This window comes from Pezoporus flaviventris, unplaced genomic scaffold, assembly GCF_033815535.1.
Source record: "Pezoporus flaviventris isolate CSIRO_AGI_PZ_B2104156 unplaced genomic scaffold, CSIRO_AGI_Pfla_v1 ptg000013l, whole genome shotgun sequence".
Classification (NCBI taxonomy): domain Eukaryota; kingdom Metazoa; phylum Chordata; class Aves; order Psittaciformes; family Psittacidae; genus Pezoporus; species Pezoporus flaviventris.
In genome coordinates, this window is record NW_026892561.1 from 42,704,419 (window position 1) to 42,727,267 (window position 22,849).

The 22,849-nt window shown below is 42.2% G+C and overlaps 1 protein-coding gene across 3 annotated transcripts in view; it reads left to right on the top strand.

The window, feature by feature from the left end:
* EPHA4 (EPH receptor A4) overlaps positions 1-22,849 on the top strand; it is a 360,887-nt gene that overhangs the window by 290,692 nt on the left and 47,346 nt on the right. For all 3 annotated transcript variants that reach the window (XM_061453043.1, XM_061453045.1, XM_061453044.1), the window contains 2 exons: positions 5,045-5,200; positions 20,581-20,919. In XM_061453043.1, the coding sequence (XP_061309027.1) occupies positions 5,045-5,200; positions 20,581-20,919 (495 nt within the window). The remainder of the gene's footprint in view (positions 1-5,044; positions 5,201-20,580; positions 20,920-22,849) is intronic.

Sequence of the window (22,849 nt, forward strand, 5' to 3'; positions counted from 1 at the left end):
TTTTAGGGTTTATCATTAAAGTTGGCTACAATCATTGACTTTTTAAAAGAGTTTACTCTCTTCTGTTGTATGTGGAGGGAGATTTGAGTCAAAATTGCATCTTGAGGAACTGTGAAATTTGTATGAGTACGTAGCTGGTATGTTTTTCTGCTTCAAAACATGGAAACTATGAACTGCATAATTTCTGCAATTTCAGCTAACTCCACAGGTTTTTACCTATATTATTCACTTGCCTGGGATAATAAATGTGTGCTGGTCCCTCTTGGGAAGGAGAGGTGAGGCACGAGTGTGGTTTGTGTTTGGTTGCTGATCCTCTCCTGGTTGAAGGGCCTTTCCTTGCAGAACTCATTTTGAGATCACAGCCTTTAGCACAGGGATCTGTAGGGTGATAGCTCTGCAGTTCAGCGTCCCTGTGCCTCTTCCATACTTCCCCCTGTACAGGACTGCCATCCCACTGTTTTTTGCTGCTGCTGCAAATAAGCACTTTCGGAAGTCTATGTCAAATTTTGTTGTAATGTAAGTTACAATGTAAGTAACCAGCAGGTCGAGTGAGGTGATCTCTGCTCTTGTGAGACCCCACCTGCACTGCTGTGTTCAGCTCTGGGGCCCCCAGCACAGGAGAGACCTGGACCTATTGGAACGAGTCCAGAGGAAGCCATGAACATGATCAGAGGGCTGGAGCACCTCTGCTATGGAGACGGGCTGAGACAGCTGGGCTGGACTTTTTCAGCTGGTAGAAGACTACAGGGAGACATCATAAGAGTCTTTTAGTACCTAAAGGGGGCCTAAAGGAAATCTGGAGAGGGACTTTTTACAAGGGCTGTAGTGACAGGATAAGGGGGAGTGACTTTAAACTGAAAAAGAGTAAATTTAGATCAGATATAAAGTTCTTTACTGCACGGGTGGTGAGGCACTGAAACAGGTTTCCCAGAGAAGTTGTGGGTGCTCCATCCCTGGAAGTCAAAGCCAGGTTGGACTGGGCTTTGAGCAACCTGGTGTAGTGGAAAGTGCCCCTGCCCGTGGTAGGGGGGTTGGAACAGATGATCTTTAAGGTCCCTTCCAACCCATACCATTCTATGACGTGTTCATCGACTTAACTAGATTTACTTGAGCAAAACCATATTTCTGTGCTTGTTTATTCACCACATTCTCTTTAGTATCTCCTAATATGGATATCAGTATTGGTTATGACCTCTCCTCTTTAGCAGTGGCTGAGGCAGCAGGTAGAAACTTCTGGCCTTCATCCATAGTTGCCAGGGCTGCTGCAGGAGCTGCTTCCCAGCAACTGTTATCTCAGGACTGGCTTGCTTGGACCTTCCCCATCCCATCTTCTGCTCACAGCTCAGTCCCACCTTGCTCCAGGGTCTCTTTCCTCCCTGGCTCAGAGTCCTGCTTAGCCTTCTCATTGATGAAGAGCTGAGCGCTGCCTCCATGGCACTGTCAAAGCCCCTGCTTGAAGCTTGTTGGGGTTTTTTAAGATGTGCACTGCATATTTAATGATTTAGAAACATGTCAACAAAGAGATTGGGAAGGTTTTGAAGCCTTTGCAAGACATTACACTCTTTTTTTTTTTTTAAGAACTATTAAGCATGTCAAGCCTTTTCCAAACTATGATGAAAAGATTCGTTGCCATTTCAACAAGGACAAAGGAACAATTTAAGAGCAAGGATGGGGGGATTTTTTCTAACAACATTAAATTTGCAAGAGTCATGTCTTTAAACACCCAACCCCAAACGGAAAAAAATATGGCTTATTTTAAAATAGTTGAAAACAATTGAATACATCTATTTTGTTGTAGTGGTGACTGAAAAGAATTCAGAATTTGAATGGAAAATGGGAGTTTGAAATATAGCTTCAGGAAAACTGACATCCAGATTTGACTGAAGTTCCATAAATCTTCAGAGCAATTTTTTGCAGTTTTGACATGTATCACTCTGGTAAATTAAGAAATAAATTAAAAAAGGCATATATTAATTACCAGCGATGTTTGCCAAATCCTGTCTCATTTTAAGAGAAATAGAAATCAAATAGATTTTAACATTAGGACTCAGCATAATTATCTCAATCTGATGTCCATTTAAAATCAGTGTGATTTGTCCTGAGGAAAAACTGAGCTATTTCATACTGAAATTATTTGTTTGAGAATTCTCCTTGGATCTAGCCCAGATGATTGTTCTGCTTGTGGGTGATCTGAATGCGAGAAAAGATTTTTCTGTCTTTAGAAAAAAGCCCCAAACCTAACAGAAAGAAGTAATTAAGGCAAAGCTAAGGAACTGAATTCAAAGTTTGCATTGCACATGTGAACTAATCTTTTTACAATGGTATCTTTCGAAAACTGTGTAAGAGCTCCATTCATGCCGGATCTCACACGGCAAATCCTTCCTAGAAAGGCAGCCGCATGAAGATTTGTCATGAGCAAGCAATAAAGACTTTCAGGGAACAGGTTCTGTACAGGCTTCTTGTTTGCCTACTAGATCATTAGCTTTCAAAAAAACCCCATCCGTAGCCTTAACAGGCACTGGTTGTAATAGGTGTGTCAGCAGCACTTCATGCTAAGAGCAGCTTTTACAGGATTAGATTCGAGTTTTTAAGTGACGGTATCATGAAGCTCTTAAGGGCAAAGCACTACTGGTTTAATGCAGCAAATTCTCTAATGTCCTTTTATGCCATGTACTGAAATGTGGTGACTCTCTGACCACGCTAAAATGAAGAAAACCAAGTGTTCAGGAGGAGGTGGGTTTTGAAGGAAAATGGCTGTGTTTGCTTTAGGAGCAGCCACTGCATTTGGAGAGCTTTTTTCACATCTTGAAATATTAATGATCTTTGCTTAATATAGTCGAAAACAAAATACACTGCATGTGGAAGAAAAAAATCCCTGAATTACAAACTGTTGACCTTGCAGTATCCACTGAATCCATCTATTCCCTTTAAACCACCACATCTGAAAAGACAATCAGGAGGAATGGTTGCAAACATCTTTACCTCTGACATTTTCCTACCTTTCCAACATCATGTTACAGCCTGAGCAGGATCTCCCAATATTTATCATCTAAGCATTTTATTACTAAACAGGCTAAAGACAACCCTTCATTCAGTAATTTCTGTGAACTATGATGTTTGTGTTAACAGTAATGTTAGTTTCCATGTTTTATTTTAAAAGCCTTGACGAATAGAAATAATTTGGTGGGTAACAGCAGTCAGCCTGGTGTCTTCTCTTGTATTCTGTTTTTCCATGCCATGTATTTGTATATGGCAGAAAGCTATGCCTGCCCTGTTCATATACAGGCTTAGGTATATTTCTGATCTGAGCTGTGACAGTGAAAACCAGGAATAATGTCTCAGATCAGTATCTGCAACTTGACTGCCGCTGTTGTTAAACAGGGCACAAGAGGACATGTAGTGATAGTACAGCTCGCTCACCAGGTACTGCAAATCATATCCAAAAATGAAAGGTAATTTTCCTTTTTTTTTTTTTTTTTTTAATTTTATTTCTGGGCAATTCACATCACAAACAGAATAAGGTGGTTTACATGAGTTGTCTTTGTGTACTGCAAATGCCTGGCCGTACCCAGTGGGTTTGTGTTTGTGTTCGGGGACTAATTGTCTCTGATGTGGGGAGGCTGGGTTTGACCTCTGTGATTCTTCCTACAAAGCTGTGGTTTCTGGTTTTAATTGAAACCCCAAGGATATTTGAAGCATGGCCAGAAAGCACTTTCTAGGTTGAACCTTATCTAATAATGTGACACATGTAAATTCTGGAAGAATAAATCTCAGTCACTTGAGCAGTGTCTTTTTATATCGTCCTCTGGTCCAGCAACAGACACAGCGAAAGCGGACTGATCTGGTGCTCTTACAGATGGCGCACGGCACATCATAAAGTTAGGACTCATTAAGGAAATTCCATAATGGCTTTAGTTAATAAGAGTGGAGTAACTTGCTGTTTTATAAATGCATTGCTGAAATCCTTCTCCATTTACCATTGGAGGGCTTAATAAGAAAAGGAGTGAAAGAGCAAGGAGCACTAAGACAAGGGTAAAATAGGAGTGAGCTTCGGCTGTGCAGAGGCTTGCACCCCATGTAATGGAGTCTGTGTGTAGCAGGAGAACACCAGAGGTAGTGTGGGTGATACATGATAAGATGTGAGAGTGAGTCACACAGTAAATCCTGGGAACAACCTTTCCTTTTTGCATGTTTGCATGCCTGGGTATTTTCTCTATTCTCCATAATGCTGAAAGCCAGTGGTGATGGTGGGCTTTTATCTCTAGCCAAGGAGAAATTTCTAGGATGACATACCTGTTAGCCACTATGAAAATGTGTTATTAATGATGCTAATGAGTTTTTTTTTTGAGGTATGTAAAAGTAGCCATTTGTGTAAACATTGCATCTATAAAGATGTTGTCACTGAAAGTTTGCCAATTGCATGTGGGACCTGGTGGCAGTGGTGCACTTAACTGCTATGCTGTGGTTTCAAGGAGGGGAGAACACTGCTGATTTCCTCTCTTGGGGAGAAAGCCAAATGACTTCTGACTTGCCAGGAGGAAGACGTGCCATTTCCGGGCATGTTATGCTGGGGCCTCATTGCCAATTGCAGTGGGTTCCTGTCCCAGTCCCTCTTAAAAGTTGGCAGTGTCTGACTGTCAGCTGCCATTCCTTAAGTGGTCGTAGAATAAACCAGTTGTGCCCCTTTTGTCATGCTCTGTGTGTGTGCCTGAATGCAGGTGGACATGGGTTAAACAGCATGCAACTCCACAGTAAGCACAAAGAGGCAGCTGATTTTCTGGCAGTGCCAATAGAAGAGTATATTTTTTTTTTATCCTCTCCAAGCCAGCTTTTAAAATGGCTCTTGTTTGAATTAGAAATCAGTATCCCCTGACATAGGATTACTCATTAAGGGTGTCATCATTATTAATTCTTCACCTGGGGCTAAGAGGACATCATTAGATCTCTTTGAAATGTCTCCTGCCTTGATTTTGAATAAGTAAGCTAGCAATTTAGGGTCACAGCCTGGGCGAGTAACACTCTTCTTTCCTGTTCCTCCATCTAGCTTGCAAAATCGGATACTACAAGGCTCTCTCGACCGATGTTGCTTGTGCCAAATGCCCGCCTCACAGCTACTCCATCTGGGAAGGCTCTACCTCCTGCACCTGCGACCGGGGCTTTTTCCGAGCTGAAAATGATGCAGCTTCCATGCCCTGCACTCGTAAGTTGGTCTTTGAACAGTCTTTTCCCCTTTTATTATTACCCATTTCTTCTCCCGTCTTTCTTTCACCGTGTATTATAGGAAGTATTGACCAGAGACCTACGTCCTGCTTCTGAGAGGAGCATTCAGTAGCTCTTACAGCCCATTGCAGGTGGTTAGCATTTTGGCTCACACTTCTGGGAAAGAAAGCATCAGTTCTCTGCCCTGAATTCCCAACAGTGACATGGCTGCACTGACCCTTGAGAGCTTCTTACAGTCAAAATAAATAAATCAGGAGACTGGGAGGAGACAAAGCTGCAAAAGAGGAGTGCCTTGCACACCTCAGTAACAGAGCTGGAAATAAAATACAGGTTGATGTTCCAGTGTGAGGGCCTGTCGGGTGATCACATCACCTTTCATCTCTTTAAATATTGGTATTTGTAGAAATTATGGAAGCTTTTCTCATAATCATGGGACTTAGTGTAAATGGGTAATATTTATAATCACATTATATATCCAATTTGCTCAAAATATGGCTGGTTACAGTTAGGAACATGAAAATGCTTATCTGGAAGGGTGCTGGTAATAAATCTTAAACCTTAATGAAACAAACACCAAAGTATGGTTTATTTTATCTGGTAGATAAATATAGCATGTACAGCAAATGGAATTTGCTATAGCTCTACCAAAATGCTTCCAGCAGGGAGAACAGTGTAGTGCACCGAGCACACTCACGGGGTTGCTGAAACAACTCCTTGTCTTATGTGTTGGCTAATGGCTCACTCAGCCGAAGACCTGGGATTCCAGGCATGCCCTGGTGTTAAATCGTGATCATCTAGTTCTTCAGTTTTCACTTCTATAGGAGTGGGGCAGTTTGAAAGAGTAAGCGAAAGGGCTGTATTTTACCAGGGGATATCCATTTGTGGCTTTTCCTGAAAGCTGTTGGAAATGCTTCCAGATTTTTGGAGTTCAGCTGTATATTTATGTAGAGGATGTGTGTGTCTGTGAGCGAGACCAGGCTGAGATATTTCTTTTGTAGCATTCGAATATATTCCAAATTTGTTTTGGAGAGATGACTCACATTTATTTAAATCTTAATTTCTCCCTTACAAGGCAGAAACAAAGTATGTCCATAACTAAGCCAGCACTCATCCCTTCCCCACACCCCCTTGACTCCAGCTCTTCTTCAGTGATCTCCTTCTTTTCAGCTGTGAGGTTTTTCTAGTTGGTGTTTAAGCAGGCCTGGGCATAGCCAGGAGCAGCTGCTTTTGCTTAGTAGGAAAGAAGAGAGGTTTGTATATCCCTTGCCAAAAATTGACTGGGGATGGAGGTCTAACTGTATGGTGAAACCTTGCTGAAGTGGGTATGTAGATGCTTTTTATAGTATAATTTACACAAGAAGATCTAAAGCTTGACCGTTTTGATAGGAAAGAGGTCTTCTTACAGCGATAAAACTATTGTTTGGAAGCTACACCCTAAATAATGTTATACCAGCAAAAGTTTCTCATAAAGCCGTAGTCCTAGTGAGAGATATCCTGACCAAATTGAAATCAAATTAGTAATCAACTGGTTGAATTTAACTAGGCATGTGCAGTGAGTGAAGTATGAGGAGACAGCAAAACACTTCCAGATGGGAAAATTGTTAGCATGTGATATGTATGTTTGCTTGTATTGCAAAATGTACCGCTGCAAGCTTGGCCCTTATTTGTCAAGTCCTGGGCCTGCTTCTGGCACCCATCCGCATTCCTGTCTTCAGAGGTCAGTCAAAGTTGAAGTCCCTGATCTTAGTCTTTTACCCTGAAAACATGAAGAGGGAAGAAGAGAAGGCAAGGGCCACGGTGCTCATCTCAGTCTTCATCTCTACAGCAGTCCAGGAGAACTTGGCATGCAGCAGCAAGCGAACACCACAATCCCACAGACACCTGCTCCTGGCAAGCAGGCCTGTCTCTGGAGGTCCCATTTCTTAGCTTTGCATTTTCATGTAGCTTAAGGGCTAATTTTTCTGTGATCCAAGATGAAGGAAGACACAGGGGCTATTTCTCAGCTGGCTTGTGGGGCAGCTTTGCTCCCCCGCTCACTGCTGTGTTTGCTATTATCCTCTCTTTGAGGTCAGCCCTAGCAGTGTTTGAACATTGCTGTGATGGTGGTACCTGAGCAGGCTCAGGATGCAGCCCCGCACATGTGGTGCACCTCTGTGTTGCTCAAGGGGTGGGTTGCAAGGGAGTTTGGAGGAGCTGTTTGCTCCCCAAGCTCCCCACACTGAATAGCCTTCTGCCCACATGCTAGAGGCAAATGACAGGAAGCATTTAGAGAGCTCTGCTGAAGGAAGCCCATCCGGAAGAAGCTCCCCGTTTGTCTGCCTTTCCTGACAAGATGTGGAGACAGAAGGGAGCGTAAACATCAAAGGTTCTTTCAGACGGATTCAGGCTCTAATCAGTTCTTACCAGTTGGTTAAGCCAGGTGACAAACCCAATTCCCTTGTGCTGACAGCCATAATAATAAGGCACCTTCTTTGTTCATTACGCTCTCTTTAACCCTGGTATTCTCATTCAGGCCTGCATTTAGTAATCGCTCAGTGTGACGGCGCACTAATGAAGAAATAAAACACAGTATCTGAGATCCATTCTTCTAGCAAAAAGATATACTCTGCTCCACTGGCTTGTAAAATCAGGTTTCTGTTCACTTGGAGAACTATTAGACCAGGTGAATAAATGTAACATTTTGTAATTTGGAGAGGACACCTGGAATGGACTGTAGATTGATCCTTTCTTCATTATTTCTAAACATTTTTTAAGATTAAGAACTTCAGCCTTCTTAGGATGTGTTTTTATAAAGCTTTGACCCTTGGCTATTGATTTCCTTTATAGTTCCTTTAGAACTGGCTGTTCTTGTCACTTATCTCTCCTTCTAGGTTGGGGGAGGAAGACTATTATGACTTTCCATTAGCCTGATTGTGCTAGTGGATGAAAGGGAATTGAAGAATTCTCCTTCCTTTTCCTTTCTTGCAATTGCCATGATAAATAATAAAAGCAACACGTATTTCCTGATGCACTGGTCTGGAGAGGTGCTCTAGAGTCTTCTCATTCCATAATGCCACTCTCTGACATCTCCATTTCTTGCTGAGTTGTACGTACTGTGCTTAACCTTCAGGTAAACCAGGCATCTAATCTAAACAAATAACTCAAGCTCTGGTTTTAGTATTCTGCTGTAGTAGAGTGAGTAGTTATGTCTGGCTTAAAACTTTTACAAGTAAGAGCAGAATGTGGCAGGATGTGAGCACAGGAGACTCTGGAGTGGGGTATGTTGGAAAGCCAGGCATAGACACCCTGACATACATGTTTACTAATGCATTTTTTCTGTTGAGCTTATCTCATGGGGATAATCATGAACATGTCAGTCACCACTGAGGAGCAGAGTGTCCCTGGATCTGCCGCTTTGACCTAACTCAGGAATTTAGACTTTCAGTTCTGAAGCAGAGTTGGCTTATCAGCTATCAGAATGGGCATGGGGATGGTGTAATTGACCTGTAATACATTTGAACAAAAGCTGTGGAAAACACAGGTGCCTTTCCCTTTTGGAAGCATCACAGATACAACGTTAAGGCAACTGTTTAGACCTTCATTATATTTCCATACTTGCTGAGAGGATGGGTCTTTCATGAAGTTAGCAATCTAATGGAGAATAAATTGCCTTACCAATACACAAATCCATGAGGCTGAAAAACAATCAGTCTCAATTATGGTCCTCATCCTTGAGTTTCCTTCTCTTTAAGGAGATAGTCTGTGAATTGCAGCCTAGTGCAGGCAGGTGCAGTTCCCACCCAAATTAATGGATTTTGGTCCGGTGTCCCCACCGTTAATGAGTCAAATTTTCTAACTGTTTCTTAACAAACAATGATCACATTATGACTGAGAACAGGACAGTTTTGTATTGCTTATATTGTCTCTTCGATTCAGATTATTAATGATTTTTAATTGGGAGCCTTTTACAAAAGAGAGATTACCATCATAGACTGTCCAGCTTGAAATCTGTCTCAGTAAATGACCCTGAATAATTTAGTCTGTTGTGCCACCCAAACAGTGACTGATTGATTGATATTTTGGCGTGGCCTGAAATATTTCTAAAATGTTTGCATTTAAGACAGTTTATACTGGAGAATCTTAGAGATAATGAGAGCAAATTTAGTGAGATACAAGAGAAAAGTGCCTGCTTTAAAAGGGCTTCCTCCAGTTTAGGTTATCAAGAAACTGAAGAGCCTGACTTCAAACAGCAAACATCACTTACTTGTCTTTACATTCGCCTCTTCTAATTGAATTTAGTGCACTGCTGTATTTCCTCCAGAAAGTATATTGTTTTTAAATTACCATTTCAGTGCTATTACTCAAGGCTCCTGCTTCTAATGCTTTCTGACAGTTATCAGCATAATGAACCATAATGAAATGATGAGCAATCTACAGTGGAAACTCAATGTGGATTCCACTAGAGCTGTGTGACTGTGTTGTTAAGATTTGAATGCACATTAAAAGAACACTGTCCTTATTTGTTTCCAAGGTCAGGGCTTTAAAAAAGGTCTGAAAGGTCTAAACACTTCAATTTTGTAAATGTTGTGATCTAATATACACCCTTAGCACAATCTTCTGTTGCATTTACTATATCTCAGAGATAAATATTTTACCCCCATTTTCAAAAAAGAGTGAATTTACCTACCTAATAACTGTGCTTGCAAATGAGTAATTACACAGGACCTGATTATTTGAGCATACATTTATTATGATTGCTTAGAATACTAAATAAGCAAATGTGCTCTTTTTCCTTCAGCTGAACTTGTGCCTTTTCGAAATTTCCAGACAGACGCTGATTATCACTGTTCTAGCTTTTAGAAGAATAAGAAAGTAGGGTACAACACGCGGTCTTGTTGGCTAGTATGTTGTATGTAGGTCTGCACTGGTGTTGTCGTGGTTCCTTTCTAGGATTTGTACATTTGTCCTGGCACTACTTTAGTCTGAACTAAAGTTCAGTCTAACCTCTGTTGTTGGACCCCATTCTCTATAATATAAAGTATATGCCAACACAGATATTCAGAAGTTAAATTTGTGTAATAATTATTCCACCTCTTTATATATGTCTGTATCTGATTTTGTTCATAAAACATCATATAAGGTTGTTCATTATGTAAACAGTATGTAAAAATGCCTTTTAAGGTGCAGTATGGCAGTTGCAAGAGCAGAGGGAACAGTGGGTAGGCAGTATGGAGAGAATGATTTTTCTTTTCCACACAGGCTGGAAAAATAGACCATGCATTGCTGCCAGACTGAGAGAAAGGGATTGTGAGTGATGGGAATCTCAAAGGAGAAGGCTGTCTCCCCTCGTCTGTGGTGACGGGCTGAAGGAATTGAGAAAATGTTGAATAAGAAGGGGAGTGGTTATGGCTTGAAGAGAAGAGACAGGAGTAATTTGACAATGTGTGTTTATAATCAGTAGACTTGAAATCATCACTCCTTTAAATACAGCAACTGTTTATTAGCTGTCTTCTGATTTTCTGGCCAGAACCTTAAATTAACAGAGACATTTACTCAATTAAGTGGGGGCATTGATTTGGTTAGTCAGGATCCAGTTCTGTAGAGTCATTGAAGTAAATTAGAGGGCTAACAGAGTAACAAATTCAGCAGTTTGGCCAGTGACAGAACAACTTACTTTTCTGGCTGGATTTCCTTCCTGTCAGACTGTCGGGTAACTTTTTGGTATCCGCAATGGAATCCTTCTTTTTATCTTGAAAGAGTGAACACAGGTAGCATTGTCTGCAGCACAGTGTATTAGAGTAGATGTGACAATGTGCTTTAGCATTGGTGGCAACACAAAATGTTCTTATATGGTAGTTTTGGAAGAGAACCTCAGAGCCCACAGGAGTGGCACCTGCAAGCATCAGTTTCACAAACCTCTGCCAATGGTAACTGGACCTCTTCGCTTAATTCACGTAGCCTGGAGAGAAGAGGAATTGCTGATTGGATTGTTCTCCAGGTAGAAGGAACAAAGCCTATTGTGAAGCTGGTAACCAGGGTTCTTTTGGCAAGGATATAGGAAATTGTACATGCCAGTAAAATGGGCATTTTGTCATTGCCCCTGGTCCAAGATCCCTAGCTTGGCAGAACTCCCACTGAAGTCAAAAGAATCTTGCCCAAATAAATAAATTAAGAGTTGTTTACCACATCAGTTGCCTTATTAAGACCCAGTCATAAAGCTAACAGTGCAATGCAAGGAGAGGTAGAAATCGAGCAGATGACTGATACTTTAAGTGGCTGCCGCATCTTGTGGACTGTTGACTTTGGTCTTGCCAGTCGTAAAAACACATAATCTATAATGATAAATGGTCAGGAATAGCCAGGCAGACAAGAGGCAAGGGCTGTCCAAACTGTCAGTACTTGTGTAAATGAGTCCGCAGTGACAGGAGACCTGTCCATAACTGCTGAAAGAAGCAATTAGTGGCAGCAACATATACAACTGTCACAGGAAAGTGTGGGCTTTATTTCTAATCCTAAACTTACACAGCCCAGGTGTTTACTCTCTGTTATAACTTGTCTTTCAGATGGTTAAAGATCAACAACAAAGGCTTATCTGAAGGGCTTCACAGCTCACATGCTGAAACATTATTGACAGCTCCACAGTTATATAAGTTTAATGAAGCTTTATGAGATGGAAAGAGGAGGCCAAAGTGCTTTTTGTTGCAGGCTGTGCCTGGCACCGTTTTGCCAGACATTTAAGTGAGTTTAAAGACATTGATTATTTAATAATTACTTTTTTTGCATCTCCTCCGAAAATAGTAACCTCTCTATTTCACACTCAGCCCTGCCTCCAGGGAGATGAATTTTAGGATCATGATCAAGTTAAAGAGTATTGATTAGAATTGTTAAAGGCTGTCTGAGCAATAACAGCATTATGAGGCCTTGTTGAGAGAGTAGCCGTATGGTTACATCAGTGAGGCTGGCAGCACAACTAAAAGCCTTAGCAGAGCTGTACTGCCTCTTAGTGCCCGAGCTAGCCCCTTCAAAGGTACTTGATGTACTTCCAGTGACATTTCATTGCTCTCTGTAGATATGTTCCAAAGGTCTTTGGAGTTGTTCATTGTATGGATCTTTTCTTTTTTACACCTCTTTATTTGTTCTCTTTATTCTTGCTGTGTTGTACACAAAAGCCGGCTTTCAGATCTTGTATGGCAGATACGCTAAACTTTTCACCGCTTCTGATAGTGCATTTCTAGTTAGTTTTTCTTGCTATTAGACGGTTGGATGCTTACTCCCAGATGCCTGCTGCTCCTATAACTTATCAAAGACTTGACTGCTCCTCTGTAGTACAGCCAAGGCCAAGTTACCGATTCAAAACAGGCCAGTTCATACAAGGCTCCTTTTAAATGACGGTGAGTCATAGCAGCCATCCCTGTTCTATGAATCTTGTTTATTATGTAGCAAATTAGCTCAAGATTTCTGAATACCCTGAGTTCCCTTTGAAATCACCGGAGTTAAAAAGGGTCAGTGTCTCTAGAACAGGCTCATAAAGACGATCCTTTTGTCAGTCCTGGTCCAAAGCCCATTGAAGCCTGATGGTCTGCCTGATTGACTTTGATTAACAAACACCCTTAGCTGGCGATCTGCTGCATTTAACAGTATGTTTACAGGGTTTTCTCAGTTTGAGGATCAAGTTGGAAAGCTTCAAACTGCAGTAGGTTATCGTATTCTTTTTACTGTTTGTCAGAATAATTCTTAATCCTTACCAAGCTAAGGTCTAATTTTTCTGCCTCAAAAAAGAAAGGTGATATTTTCCTCAAGGAGAATGCGGGAATGGTTAAAGAAGATTAAAGTCTTTTCTACATGCTTGAGGTTTTCTGATGTCTGGTGGGAATTGCCAATGAAGCTTCCTTCCGATCTCACTCTGTCAGTGAACACAGACCGAATGCAGGGTGACAACCCACTTGAAAATAATTATGCATTGCCCTGGCTGCAGAGACATCCGTTACCTGATAGAGAAATGTGCACACACACACACACACTGAGCAAATTATTATTTAAAATAATTTTCTCCTTCTAGGGCTCAGAAGCTTCATCCTGTTTGTTACTTGGTCTCATGCATAAATATTGAAAGCATCTTTCTTTTAAAGGAGGGTACATTTTAAATACACTAATCTGGTGACTGACAGGATGCTCATAGCAAAGGCTTGCCGCCTTTAGCATATATACTTGAAGTATCTCCATTAGCACTTCCATGGAGAGTGTGGGTTTCAGCTTGCATTTTTAATAGATTCCCTCCCACAGGTAGATCTTCCAAGGTAATAAATATTAACTGTACCATAGGTTAGTAGTAAATAGATACAGTTACAGTCCAAATACTGATAATATCAGTTTACTCCTGGGTAATACTGCTGCCAAAATAATCCACTGCTGCTGTTAGTGGCTGAGGACTAAGCTGGCACAAAGAAACGAGCTCCTGGTGAGGAGCCCTCTGCTAGGGGACAGGCTGGGGCAGAGAAATGCAGGCAGGACACTGTTTGTGGCTGGAGAGCTTAATTTTGGGTGCCATCAGAGTGGGTTTCTCATAAGCGCTAAAATTCATTTTAAAGGCATTAAGTGTCAAAGCCCCGTGCTGAGGGGCTTTTTATTTTTCGTTATATTTTTATTTCTCCACCTAAGAAATAGTATATAATGGTTACTTGGGTCTCATAAAATTGGCCAAATGAAAGCCCACAACTTTATCTTCAGTGCTTTGTCCATGGGACCTCTGAGAAGAGAAAAAAAAGGTGGTTTTTTTTTTATTTGCCTATAGCTTTGGTGGGCAAAAGCTGTTTGCCCAAAATTTGGAGCTGCTAGTTGTCTTAAAAGTGGGATTCTGGCATCCAGTCAGCTCAGGGCAGCAGAGAACCAAGCATCAAGGTCCTCCTTATTTCTTCTCATTTTATGGGAAAACAAAGTCACTTGGGATCTGTTTTGCTGGGAACCTTTTCTTTGTCTTATTCTTTCACTGTCCTTTAATCCACGCCTCCTAATCGTACACTGTTGCTGAACTAAATTAACTGGTTTAGTGAAGAAAGTATTCTTTGTGTCAAACAAGTCTGTCTGGTCCAGTTGTAGAAAACTGTAATTGAATTTACTGGATCCACCCACAGAGACTTTTAGAGAAGTACCTTGCTGGGCAGATCAGTAATAAAAAAGGAAGATGTAAAACCAGGGGTATTAAAACCTTTGTCATAACCATTTAAGCACAGTGCACTTAGAGTTCTGCCTTCAGATCCCAGGGTTAGTTTCCAGAGGTATTTTTCAGTTGCGTAGATTGGTTGGTTTACAGCTGTAGGGAGAAAAGGTGGGCTGACACTGTTGGAGTCTATCTGCATGCCAGACAAATCTTGCCTGTCTGCCTGTCTCGCTGGAATCCCTCCAGCTCCAGAGCCAGCCACAGCATATTCTTTGACATGGGTTTGTGGTATATGGAGTTTGTTGAGGGAGAGGCTCTCTCCATTTGACTTGTGCTTCATGGTGGTGCTGAACTTGCAGTCTCGGTGCACACTGGTTAGACCCCGTTCTTGGGCATGCCCAGGGTCTTGGTGTATGTACTTTCCCTTTGGCATGCATGAAGGGATGGGTGCAACTGATCCCTGAGGACAGCAGAAATTTTCACTCAGTTGCAGCTAATCATTGGATTATAGAATGGTTTGGATTGGAAGGGGCCTTAAAGTGCATCTAGTTCCAACCCCCCTGCCATGGGCAGGGACACCTTCCACACGATGAGGTTGCTCAAAGCCGTATCCAACCTGGCCTCTTTGTCTAATCGCCTTTGTGCTATTTGACTTTGAAAACATTCATTGTGTTCAGACTTTCTTTTTCCTAGGTAGAATGATTTTGCCAATTCCACTAGGTTGAACCTCCTACAATTGTTCTGTTATCCCTTAGTGGCAGGAAGAAAGAGGCTTTGGGATAACTTCCTCAGCAGGAGCACAGGCATTCGAACAACAGGCAACCAACCTATTGATGGTTGAGATGACAACCTCTGATGATCACTCAGTATGCAGGGTAGCAATTTATTCTCCTTGCAAATAAACAGTTTACTGAAATGTCATTATGCCCAGTGTTAGTCTGCAGCCTGCTTCACTTCACAGCCATGGCCTCCTGCCACCTGTACCCCACAGATACAGGTCAGTCCCGGAAAGTGAGTTCATTACCGGGTCTTCACTGCGGAAGTTGTACGCGAATTGCTTCAGTGCTTGGACCAGACTTGATCCCTGGTGTGAATCACAGAGGCTCTTTAACTATACCCACAAAGACCTGTAATCCACAGAGAGCTGACACACAGGTCATGTACACGCAGATGTTGTGTGGTCTGGAGGGAGCCGGTCAGGTGTTGATCCATGCCCTTGTCATGGTTTTCATCAGGCCTTTATCAGTGTTGCAGTGGCGTGCAGACTGGAGTGGGACTTGAGTGCTTTGTAGGAAATGAGGGAGAGAAATGTTGGTAGATGAAAAGTTAAAATGCAGCCTAAGGTTGTAGTAAGAGTGCTAAAATACTTTTGTTCTTTTAGCAAAAGTAAGGCTCGTTTGTTAACACCTTAAAAGCTCTAGTTTTCCTGAATATTCATTTGACATATGATACAACATTGTCCTTAGGACAGACAGATCTGTATCTGTGGATGAAAGAGACAGATAGATGTAATAGCTATAGCTTATTGCAGCAAGCAAAAGAAAAACAATCTGCATTGCCCAATATGTTTCAGTTAATCTAATAGGAGGGTTGAAGAAGATAGCAAGATTATCTTGACAAAGATTATTTGTTGCTAAACAGACTCTTGAATGTTTTCCTCAGTCCTGACACACAAGCTGAACTGCTCCACCCAGGGCCTTTCCATTTGTTTCATGGCTGAGTTGATTTCCATAGGTTTATTGTGAAGCAAGATTTACGGAGCCCCAGGAAGGAATAAAATGAAAAACTTCCGTTCCCTGTGTTCCCACAGAGGAGACCCCAGTGTCTGCTGATGGTGATGGTAAATGCTCTGGGTTGGGGGATCTGGCTTTCAGGCCCCATGGTCAAACTGTGTCCTCTTTGCAGTCCCTGATGGAAGAAGTGCAAGTGGCTCTGCAGTTCCATCCCTCAGGTTCTGTTGTCTTGGGCAGGGGAAGCGAGAGCATCTGGCTTCCTAACATCACAAAATGAACTTTAAAATTAGTTTTTCAAAATAACAGATGTCTAGATTTATTTTTCCTGTAGGAACTGTCATGATTTTAAGCTCTTCTGGTCAGTGTGGCAGTATTAGTTCCATGCTTCCAGAGCTCCAAATGGTTCGTGCAATAGTATGCTTCCATCAGCAGGAGTTTTAAGAAAAATGCTTGTCCTGGGTTTAAACCACGACAATGCTGTAAATCATGGGACTCAGAACAAAATCACAGACGTTGGTACAATTTTCAGAGGCACAGCTCCCTGTCTTCCCTCTCAGCTGCCCTGTAGCTAGATCTTGCTGACAGAGGATAGAGGGTTTGTGTGAGGGCAGTGGTCTGGCTGGCAGGACGCCCTTTCTGCAGGATCCTGCTAGCTGGGTTTGTCCTGGAATTGCTCTGGCAATTCCAGCTTGCCATGGCCCTGAAAGGGTTTTCGTCTCTTCTAGCAGCAGTGGCTCTGTTGTCAGAAACACAGCAAATCCTGATCACCATTGAAGGAAGGAGCAGATACGCCCTGTGTTTCAACATCTGAAACCAGGCCCATCAATCTGAAACTATTCCCCACTCCTAGTGCCAACAACTCTATTGATGACTATGCTCCAGAAAGAAAAGAAATTGCTTTTTCCCTCATGTAATGTCAGCCCACCATTTGGAGACTCCCCTGCATCTTCCTTTTCATACTGGAGGTGGTGTGCTCATCTCTGTGACCTGCAAGCATCTGCTTCCCTGGTTTTCCACTTCATTGCATCTCTGTTTAGACACTGCAGTGCCCTGTCCCACATACTAATTACTGACTTTTTGCTTCTGAGGAGCTTGATTCATTCTGGCATGTTTTCCCATGTGAAACTGGACCTAGAGCCTTGGAAAATACCTTAATGGACATCAGAGCAAGTCTGAGTTTAACCCCAAACTGGCTGCTGTGTCTGAGCTAAAAGGCACATCTTTCATGCTGAAACTGTGGCAGTATGAACCTTCCTCATGTAGAGTGCTTTGCTTCACAAATATTCCCCTGAAACGAGGGCAGCCCTGGCAGTGCCTGGCGTTGCTCAGGGAGGTGAAGTGCTTGCACAGGCACCACCTTATCTCAGCCCTCCTGGCTGCGCTCCGAGCCGATGCTCTCACTTATGTGATTGCAGCAAGCGAATGATCTGTAAGAACACACCTTTTGCTTTTTCTCGCCATTAAGCTCTTGCTGTTTCCCATAGAAGCAGTTTCTGTGCAGGGCTTGCTGCTTCCAGGAGCTGAATGGCCACTGGGAGGACAGACCTCTGAGGAGGTCTTTTTGCTTGTTCTCCTGCCTCCTTGATAGTGCTGAAGGACTAATGCAACCTTGTGCACCTGCCTGCCCTGAAGAGAGAGCCCTGGTGTGAGGCAATTTTTAGGGGTTTTAGGGTAGATGAGTTTAGATCAGTTTCTGCTCAGCAGTTCCTGCACTGCTGCTTGAGTTCATGATTGCAGCAATGTCTTCCACCTCATTGCACTTGCTGGAGTGGCTCCTCTTTTGAAAAGGAGGCTTATGTATTTGCAGGCTAAGCAGAGACTGCTTTCTCCTGCCCAGGGGAGCTGACAAACCCAGCTTGTGGGAGAAGGAGGGATGGTGATGGGGCAAAGGCACTGGGCTGAGACTTGGGAGCGTTGTGACTGATTCCCAGATGTGCAAGGCACATCTTGTGTGCCCTTGTCATCTCACCACATCTCTCTACCTCAGTTTCCATGTAATTAACAGAGATAAAACCCACTTTCTTTCCCTTTTATTTCCCTGCTAGTTTCTAAGCATTTTTGGAGCAGGAAATGTCTCTTACTGTGTTTGGTAACTGATCTTTGAATAAAAGGGTTTTGTCGTTAGAAATCCTAAATGCTGCCAGTGTATAAATAAATGTCAGGAATGGCAGCCTGGTGGTGCAGTGAGCAGGAGGGTTCCCCATCGCAGGGGCTGGCCCCGGCTCTCTCTTCTTGCAGTAATTCTACCTGTCAGCCTTGATTAACTCAGAGTGCTTCAAAGGTTTGGCAGGAAGGGAGGATTTCCCTCTTTTCAAAATGAATATATTAATTTTGTATTTCTGAAGTGACTGCAGAGAAACAATCTTTGCTCAGCTACTGTTGCAGTAGAGGCCTTTCATTTAGGTACTGAAGATAACTAGATACATTTGACCTCTGTGTAATTTAAGTCTCTTTTTCTAACCTGCCTCTTTTGAAAGAAAAGTTCTGTCTCCTGCTGAAAATGTGTTACATCCTGGCAGCTTCAAGCACAGACCCAAGGACAGGCTACAGCCCTCAAAACCTTATCCTCCACAGAGTGCTCAGGTCTCAGGCTTCCTTTTAGATGCACCTGATGAATCAAGGCAACCAGAATTAATCTTTGCCATAGCCACCTCTTAGCAGCTTAACCACTGCTACACTTGAGGTACTTTCATTTCAGCAGAGTTTCAGCATAATGTATTTGGTTCCCATTTTACCTTGATGGCTGTTTTTGTACCTTTGGCATGTGGCATTATGATTGATTTATTTATACACTTAATTAAACTGTTGGCGTATCTCCCCCCCCCCAGTTTCATAACATTTGGCAAATAACAGCAATGGAAAACCTGGTATGGAACTTGTCAGAACTTTGTCCATTTTCTGTCAGGAAACCTGGCTGAACATTTTTTTGCATTCAAACTATCAAATGTGTTTTGATAAAATTTAAGAAGGTTTCACAAACTCTCCTATTTCTTGAATAAAAATTGAATTTGGGACTTTCTGCAGAATTATTCCCAGTATTTTCATGGTAATAATATTTGTGTTTAAAGCATTGAGTAATTACTAAGACTTGCTGTTTTTACTGTATTCTGGTCTGGATCATTACATTTTGCAAGCTTTGTTCTCACTCTTTGTTTCATTTCTATTTGATATAGTATTTACCCTATGTCCTGTCTCAAAGTACTGTGTGTGTAGTCAGAGTCCCCTCATGCTCTACTCCAGCCTTTCAGTGAAGCTTTTTGTGATGTGCAAAATACCCCTCTGTTTCATAGAGTTACTCAGAATCATTATTGTTAAATTTAAGGGTACAAGAAGTGTCTCACCTCGGCTGTATTGAAATCAGATTAAGAGTCACAGGATTAGCTCTTCTGCATTTTCAGTTTTCTTACTGGTTTTGGGCCCATGGGGATCTCAGCATATAAGATTTCTGTTACAGAAGGAGGCAGGGCGCTGCTGGAGGCACTTTGCCCAGTCGGGCAGAACCGACCATTACAGTCCCAGCAGGTTGCTGAAGGTGCCTAGAGGAGCTGCCTCCTGCGGGCTCTGCTTTGTCTCTGCCGCCCCTTCCCTTCACTTAGCTCTGCACCTCTCTTGCCCAGGGAGTCCTCTGCATCCTGCCAGCAGCTCTGTTCCCAAATCCTACAGTCCCTGTGCTGGAACCAGCTGGGAACTGTTTGGCAGCATATTTATGAGTCTTAGTGTCTCCTGTCCCTGTGGTGCAAGAGCCTGTGTTGTGTCCCTGATTCAGCCTTGTTTCCAAGCTTTCTGTATGGTCTCTTGTTCTTGCCCAGTTTTCTTTTATCAGCTCTTCTTTCAGCTGCTCACCATATTTTCCTCTCCAATTCTTTCACATTCTCCAGCACTCCCCTATTGTAACCTTCATTCTCTGCCCTTCAAAGCCCTGGTTCTGTGTCCAGCTTTCTAATCAGCTCTCTTTCCTGCATGCCAAAGTGTCATTTCCCAGTTGATGGCTTCAGCCTTCACTGAATGCCATCTGACATCAACTTGTCTGGAAAATACTGCACTTCTGTTCTTAAGAAAAAAATATCGGGAGATCAGCAATTTCAGTGAGAATCTGTCTGTAGGTAATGGGGGACCTTGAAAATCTCCAGTGAAGTGGGAGTTCTGTGCATTTAATGTTTTTCTTGGGAGGTCATGGAAAACTGCATGTAAAATACATAAATGTTACGTTTTTCATAACAAGTCCAAATAGTGAAATTGAAAAAATACTGGGCTTTCAAGCTCATTTAGATCTGGAAAATACTGCTAATTGATCAGATGAAGAGATCAGTTTGGTTTACCAATTAATTTTTCACCTTTATCAAGGACATGGAGAAATAAAATTCTCTGTGGTCTCTGCTGTCCTTGACTTAACTGGGAGTTGCACATGCTCACTATCACCCAGGACCCTAAGCCTGAAGACACTATGTAGGCTTTTTGCACATATTAAAAACATGGACTTTTTCTTTCTAGGCCCTCCTTCTGCTCCCCAGAACCTGATTTCCAATGTCAATGAGACATCAGTGAACTTGGAATGGAGCCCCCCGCAGAACAAAGGTGGTCGGGAAGATGTCTCCTACAATGTGGTGTGCAAGAGGTGCGGAGCTGGTGACCTCAGCCGCTGCCGGTCCTGTGGCAGTGGTGTGCACTTCAGCCCCCAGCAGAATGGCTTGAAAACCACCAAAGTCTCCATTACTGACCTCCTGGCACACACTAACTACACCTTTGAAGTTTGGGCAGTGAATGGAGTGTCCAAGCAAAATCCCAGCCAGGACCAAGCTGTGTCAGTCACTGTGACAACTAACCAAGCAGGTAGGAACCTGAACTCAAATTCTCTTCCTCTCTCTTTTGCCTGTTTTTGAGGAAAGCTGTGATTTCCAGTACATTTAGCGTTAGCAAATGAATGCAAGGAGTCATAAGATGTGTAACTGGGTCAAATCCCTATTTTCTCATTATTTATATGGATAGTTTAAATTCTTTAGAGCTAGAAAAACAGAAGAGTTTGACTCCTGTTGCTGGGAGCAGAGCTCTGCTGCAGCATGCTGTGAGGATGTGGAGAGGCATTCTTCAGAGGCAGAGCAGTACAGCTGCCCAGGGCGGTGCAAAGGGACCGAGCCAGGGTCACCAGCAGCTTGGCCCTTTGTAAGGGAGATCCTGCACATGGGTACAAATGTGACCTTGGTGCTCATAGAGAGCAAAATGTGCACTTGGGGAGCATAGGATTGTTTTTTTGCCCCCTCCAAAAAGGGATGAATAAGACTGAAAAAGAAGAATGAGCTGATGCTGGCTTGCCTTCATGCCCTCTTTCCTCTCCTGCAAAGTCAATTAGATTCTGTCCCATTGTTAAATAGATACCTTCTTAACCTGCTGCTAACCACGTTTCAATTGATCAGAGCTGACATTGCTTTAGAAATCCTATATGAGCCTTCATCTTATGATGGCTGATTTTTTGTGTTTCACTCAGCTGGGAGAGTGATATATTATTTCTGTTTATACCTGGTTATTTCAGAAACCCAGTTCTACTTTTTCAGTCCCCTGTGCTTGACCTAACAAAGGCTGCTGCAGCAGATTGTGGTTTAGTTTTGATGATCATTTGTATCAATTTTTCCTTTAATTACATGAAAACATTTCTTGTTTGCAGCTTGCTAGGGTTTCAAGCACAGGCTTCCAGTTGAATTTTTAATTTAATGCACAAAATGTATCTGAATATGACACTCTTCTATATGTAAATTAGGTATCCAGACTGTCAGACTGGCTACAAGACCGTCAAACCTGTTATCTAATCGCTCACAGCGCTGATTGCCTTCCAGTCCCACAGATGTTGCAAGCATTCAGCACATTAGACCATAGCTTACAGGGTTATCATTTATCGTTAGACTTATGATGTATGGGACAATATTAATTTTGTGTATTTGGATAGTACTGGCCTATAGAAATATTTTTAATTCTGTTTCCTAATAGATGCATGTGAAAAGTAGCTATGCATAGTCTAAATCTACAAATTTTAGCTGTAGTCAAGAACATTTCAATATTAACAGAGATACGTCCAGTTTTGCAGTGACAGTTATAAGTGAAATTGTCAAGTCCATGCTGAAGCTCCTTTGAAAAATCTGGTCCAGTGTTTTTTGTTCTTCACACATACAGTTGACAGCATCCCTTTTAAATTATGATTCAAAAATTGAAACTATTGCTTTGCCTGGTGAAAAGAAGGCTAATAGAGAACAGGGGCTATTACAGAGTCTTGGGAGAAAGCTGTGGGAGAATGCTGTCATACAGTATACGAAAAGAGAAGGTTGAGAACAGCAGCAGGGACAGTGTTTTTGTGCTATGAATGCCTAGCAGAGAGTATTTCTCACTGATTTTGGCATGTGTAAGGATTAGTGGATACATATATGCATGAATAAGTGAGTGGGATCCATCTACTGTGTGAAAATTCTACCATCTTATGCTTTAATATGCAAACTGAAATCTGATTGAATATGCAAATAAGAATTGATTTTTTTTATTATCCATGAGTAGCAGTTCTTCACATCAGAAAATCTGTATTTTTGCCAACATTTCCAATTTTGAAACATGCCCAGTCTATCAAATGCTTCAGAGGGCTGGAGAAATCTGTACTGGTACAAATGAAAATTAACTCCAAGGTGCCAGTGTTCTTCCATTCTTCATCCAAGTGTGTGTATTCTGCTGCCTAGAAGATCTAAATAGAAATGTGTGGCCTAAACCTACAGATCTCAACTGA